Raw genomic sequence first — 6,432 nt, forward strand, 5'->3', positions numbered from 1 at the left:
CACTGTTACTGTATTATCTACCATTGATTTTCAATTATGTTTGACTTTTCAGAAAAAGTAATCTAAATGAAGGATAAATGATGCACTGATAGTGTATAATTCTTTACACCGCCAATGTATCAATATTATACTCAACGTATAAACCTTAGCAAATATTTATTCAAACAAAAATGGATTATCATTTTTGCTTACGATCTCAATTTTATTTTCATGTTTACAACTAATTATCTAAAAATGTTAGAATTCCATGTTTTCAGGTGCCGCTAGCTTTTTATTCTACAAGAACTATATATTTTGCATTAGCAGCTTCTATTTGATTAATCGATGAGAGTAAAATTATATACTGTTGGTGTAAATATTTATACATAATTATTATATTATCCATCATTTATTTGTATTATTTTTTTGAAGTGTCAATAATAATTAAAAATGAGTAACAAATGATAAAATGACATTATATAAAACTTTTATACTATCATTGTATATATATTTTTCTTTGGAGAAGTGAAACATTTTATTTTAGGAATATTTAAGAGACAGTTGTTATTTAGTATACTTTAGGAATATTGATGAAAATCATAGTTTCATGATCTGTGAAGCCCATGATCCAAGAAATCAGAATAAAGTAACGAAACGTTTATTATGATCCTGAAAGAGACATTCTTTCTTCACAAAATGCTCCCATGTGCCTCTTTCATGCAGTAGAGACGGACCAGTAATTTGCTAACCAAAGTACTTGTTTAGAGAAACGAAGCATAAGTTGCACTTCAGCTTTCAGGGTTGACAAAAATTAAGCGTTAGGAAAACTAGTTTAACTTCTCATCATTAGACAAAAAATGTTAGTAAGTGAACAGGGGTTAAAACAATTTCCCCAAAGCTGGCGATTATACCAAAAATTAGAGTTTCTTTTAGATTTCCTTATTAATTGATGATGACTGTAACATTATCATTATAGTGTATTATTATATGGTTTGTGCATTATTGGTATAACCGTAGTACATAAAGTATTTGAGTTCAAACCATAACAATTGTACAAATTTTCTTTTATGGATCTTGTTTCAAAACTTTGCTTATGAAAATAAGGGAAAAGTTCACAAAACCCCCTTAAAATTTATGTGTTTTGCAAGTAAATACTCTAAATTATTTTTTCTTCCTAATTACTCCTTAAACTTTAACTATTGGTGAAATGGATCTCTACGTACATACAATTTTAAATTACTAATAAAGAAATTAAAATTAACATATTAGATGATGTAAGGTTGACTAATCCTGTAGGCAATCAATGTCTCTATCTGCTTTTAGGAGCAATTGCTCATTTCGTAGTCATGATTGAGACCTATTTAGCTCACACAACAAAGATTATGTTGGATTATCTGTGTTTGTGACTCTGATGGGCGGTGATGTAACACTCACAACAGAAGCGAGAAAAGAAACATAAGGTCACATGAGTCACAAGAGAATGGAGAAGAATACTCCTCCTAAATAATATAATGGAGTTGGTTCGGAATAACCAATCACATGTTTCATGAGTTGGATAGTGACAAAGATGGGGAGCTCTCTGTGAAGGAACTTAAACATGTTGTTGCTGAAATTGCCACTTATCTTGGCTTACCTCCTCATCTGATCACATCTATTCTTTGGTATTAAATGAATTCACAAATGATATTTTATCATCTAATTCACTTTAAGCAATTGTATCTTAAATGTGTTAATTCTAATTTGATTGTTAGTAATTTAAAATTGTGTGTATGTAAGGACTAATTTCACAAAATAGTTAAAGTTTAAGGAGTAATTATGAAGAGAAAATAGTTTATGGTGTCTATTAGCAAAATACATAAAGTTTAAGGGGGTTTTGTAAACTTTTCCCTAAAAACAATAATAACAAATTGAGATTAAAATAAGTTTAATTGTTAAAATGAAATTGATGAATTAAGATGAAACTAAGAAATTTATTTATTTCAATTGCTTTAATAACTCTAACAAAATTGCTAAATTCTGATGAATATAAATTTAATTACAAAGCAACCAAAGCTATAGTAAAATAACTATAAAAAAATCAAATCAAATCCTCTTCGGTATTTTGTGGTCAGGTAATGGATAGAAATCTTGACATATGCTCTTGAAAATATTTTAATGGTGCAGATTATAAATAATTTTAGAATAAAAAATTATAAATTATAAATCTCATATTTGTAGTCATGTTTTAATCTTGGACTCTCCAATATTTGAGAGGATTTGGCCCGAAAAAAACCCAGTGGATTTATCCTAAAATAACAGGATTGGATGAACTAATATAGTGTTTGACAGGTAGAATATGATAGAAGGGATGATGAAAGATGAATTACTTTAACTTTTGGTTTCACCCTTCTATTGAAATTCGGATATATTACCTTTTCCTCTTCAAACCTTGTTCTATTTTATAAAGGACATCAAATATAAAACATATCTCTTGTGTTCTATTCTATTCCACTATCACATGTCTATCAAATATAACAGAACTAATAAAACTGCACGAGAAGCCTTGAACAATGACTAGTAGGGATGATTAAAAGAAATTGTAAATTAAACAACCATGATTTTTTCTTCAATGGCTACTTCTATCTATTGCAATGTAGAGTATGAAATTGCAGATTGCAATCACTTATAATATTATGATTATGATGATTTCCACAACCACATTAATCCACAATTACGGTATAATATTAAGTTATAATGACATGGTTGTATCAAATACCACACAACTATATTAGAGTTAGAGTACATTTAGAGGAATCAGACCACATCAAATTGAAAAACATTTTTTTAATCACAAACAAATTTACACAATCTAATTTGTATCCACAAGAACAATTTAAAAGACTACATGTTGTAATATGAGGGTATAATTTTCTTTTTACAAAAATGGAATGGTTGTTAAAGTACTGGAGTTCTACTTTCATGTAATAAGTGATGTTGTTAAGTGCAAAAGTTATGTTAGATAATAAGGATATTTGAACTTTTTGACTCTAAAAGTTTACATTAATAGCATTTATACTATTTATTAAATTAAATAGTGATCAAATCCTATGATATTAATTTTTATGTCATTGCAAATACATTTGCTAAAAGATGATAGATATGGAAGCATGAGATAAATCTAAACAAAATTGTTAGAAATATACATTGTGAAAATGGATAAATATGAGAACAGAAAATAAATTTAATGAGAATCTTTGAAGACAATCATACGATCACACTAAAATTAGGAATACTAGGAGGCAATGAGGGTTACCACAAAAGATTTAATATGTATATGCTGATAGTGTAAGTGTTTTTTACACTATCTATAAATCATCAATCATTTATATGTTAATTATCATTGACTCCTAAACAAAAGAAATACAAAAATCAATAATGGATGATATATCGACAGTGCAAAAAACTTTACACTGTCAGTGCATAGATTTTAAACTCTACCACAAAACCCTAGGATTAAAGACGACACATAACTCCCTACAACCTTAGAAGAAGAAGAATATCTACCACAATTAAGGCTTTGATTTCCATGAGAATGAGGAGCTAAACTCCTTCTTTCTGTGATTACATATAAATATTTAAACTCTATATATGTATCTAATATGACTTTGTGCTTTTAACACTATTTCATTGTTTTTTATGTCCACTTTTGCTTCTAGTGCTTATTTGGTATTACAATCTAATGCATGATTTAAGGTTTGAGTATGTGTCATGAGAATTCCATATTTAAACTAGACCTAGAGCATGCCATCTAGTAACAAGTTAATTCTAGGAATGAAGTTAATTGAACTAGTCATTATAACATCCAATTTATTAAGATGGATTGATTAGTTTTTCAAGGGATTGAGAATTGGTTAATTAAATCATTGATCTCTTTATGCAAGGAATTGGTAAATAGATAAGAAGAAGAGAGAAGAAATTCATAGAAATAATTATTTTTATTATGTCATTATATATTAGATACTAAAAGTTGAATAGTAAAGTATATAACGTCAATTCAAACTCTTCATCTTTTACTCTTATTTTATTTTTACTTTTATTAATTAATTTTTTTAACCAAAACCCTTATTTTCCCAATTTAGGTAGGTTTTTTAAATAACAACCACCAATTTGTGGTTAGCATACCCTTTCGTGGGGTTGTGATTCTCAAATCTAGTTTGTCTGCATTTGAAAGAAACCTGAAATGGTACAACCGAGGGCTATGCTTCCCCAATCACCCTCATCTCTACCAATTCCATCATGCCACGTATGGTAAACAGCAATATCCTATATTAGCCTACGATGCAGTGACACACTACAAGGCTTACTTATACTTACCCCATGCATATGCTCATGCGCATGAGTGCACACACATTTCCAAGAGATCATAAAATCCATGACCTCATGTGCATTGCTAAACAAACATAACCTCAACACTCAATGTGCTTTGGGAACTCAAACTTCAACTCATTCCACTTATAACAATTATAGTCATATGCATTTCAAACCTTCTCCCTTTATCTCTCTCTTACTCAAATGCACACACTTTATCTCTCATGCACAAAGAGAGAGGAACATTTACATTTTTTGACTCAGATGCAGGAAGAGGCTAATTATGGAGAGTGGGTGGAAGATTAATACGGAGATATCACCAAATTGCCCTAGGTGTGGTTCTTCCAACACAAAGTTTTGCTATTACAATAACTACAGCTTAACTCAACCAAGGTATTTTTGCAAAGGCTGCAGAAGGTACTGGACCAAAGGAGGATCACTCCGGAATGTTCCGGTCGGCGGCGGATGCCGGAAAAACAGAAGAGGTAATAAGAACTTAAGACAATCCATTGACGGTCTTGCTTTCAAAAATTCACCCTGTGGTGGTGATGCTACCAAGAACCCAGTTGGTCATTCTTATGATCCTAGAATGACTTCATATTCTAGCTCCTCAATGGTAAGTGGACCAAATATTGATCTTGCAGTAGTTTATGCAAATTTCCTCACTCAAAAGCCAGATTCGGGTGCTGGGGTAGATGAGAATCATGATCAAATTCATGCAGTTTTTGATCATTCTCAAGAAAATTCAAGGCTATTATCTAACACAGAAATTGGCCCAAGTACTATTTTGCCTCAAGAACTTGGTCTTATTGGATGTTTGAATCTTCCAGAACAATCATCCACAGGATCCCGTTTTTGTGATGGTAATAACTCACTGTACTTTAGTGGGTTCAACTCTATGCAGATTCATCAAGAAGCTACAATTGAGCAATGTAATATTCATCATGATGCTCTCAATTTTGAGTTGCCTCCATTGCCAGGTGAAGAGGAAGTGTTACATGATATGATGTGGTCCAATTCTGAGATGATGCTAAACCATGCCTCTCGAGCCACCCAACCTTCACTTTTTCAATCTGAAGCTCATGATGATGCAAACTTGCTCGTCAATAATTGGAGCCCCTTCAATTTGGAAATGGATCCTTCTTTTCCCAAGCCTTGATAAAAAATATGGTTGATTGATATATCTCTTCACTGTTCCTTATTTTTGCTTGTTATACATACTTATTGTTATGTATAAAATGGATATAGTTATTACTAAAAAATTAGTTTTGTAAACAAATACATTTTTGAATCTATAGTAACATTATACTGCTAAACTTTTCTCTTGATGAACACTTTTATATTGCATTTTTGGTTGCAATTAGTTGTTTTTACCGCAATTGTGGGAAATGTTGTAGCAATCCTTATGGAGACTACCGAAATCACAATCTTGCTGCTGAGAGTACACTTTAAACACTTAATGTATACATCAGTTTAGTTTTATAGTTTCCTGGTTTTACCAATCAAGGAAGTTCTTCATCCTGTCAAGTTAGAATTCGTCTACTAGGGTTATATCTTATATGATTAGAACAAGTTTCTATTGTAACGTTTTTATAATAATGGTGAGAATATGCCGTTATACTGTAGCGAGAATTATAGAGAGTATCAAAATTACAAAATTGTCATAATGAATACACATGTTAAACCAATATTTTTAAAACCTTTAATAAATTTGGATTTGCAAATATTCAGAAATATGCAATTTCTTTTGTAGGCATCACTCTTAGTCTTACTACAAACAATTCCTTGCTTTCAAACAACATGCACTACAAGGGTGACACTACAACACTAATGATTTTATAGCCTTGCTAAAATTATAATTTTAAAGATAATATTTGTACTACATAGATTGAAAACTTTGCGACAGTATTTGATTCTAATTTTTAGGCAAAGTAATCTATGATATAAAAACAAAAATTTCACGTAGGTTATACATATAAACTACCTTCTATAATTTTTAACCAAATGTAAGAGCCAGCAGCAAATTGTTTCTAGTTAGAATAATTTATACTGACACCCCCTAAGTTTTAGTGAAATTAAACAAATTATTCATGACTTTTTTAAACC

The 6,432-nt window shown here is 30.5% G+C and overlaps 1 protein-coding gene across 1 annotated transcript; it reads left to right on the forward strand.

Annotated features, from left to right (window-relative positions):
• LOC109335720 (dof zinc finger protein DOF3.5-like) lies at positions 4,436-5,541 on the forward strand. Its single transcript, XM_019571869.1, has one exon. It carries the CDS (start codon positions 4,610-4,612, stop codon positions 5,483-5,485), a length of 876 nt encoding a protein of 291 aa, XP_019427414.1. The 5' UTR covers positions 4,436-4,609; the 3' UTR covers positions 5,486-5,541.

This window comes from Lupinus angustifolius, chromosome LG20 (assembly GCF_001865875.1).
Source record: "Lupinus angustifolius cultivar Tanjil chromosome LG20, LupAngTanjil_v1.0, whole genome shotgun sequence".
Classification (NCBI taxonomy): domain Eukaryota; kingdom Viridiplantae; phylum Streptophyta; class Magnoliopsida; order Fabales; family Fabaceae; genus Lupinus; species Lupinus angustifolius.

What these genes read in the sequence shown, in the direction of transcription:
- LOC109335720 (XM_019571869.1), top strand. Translation starts at nt 4,610, where the DNA reads ATGGAGAGTGGGTGGAAGATTAATACGGAGATATCACCAAATTGCCCT.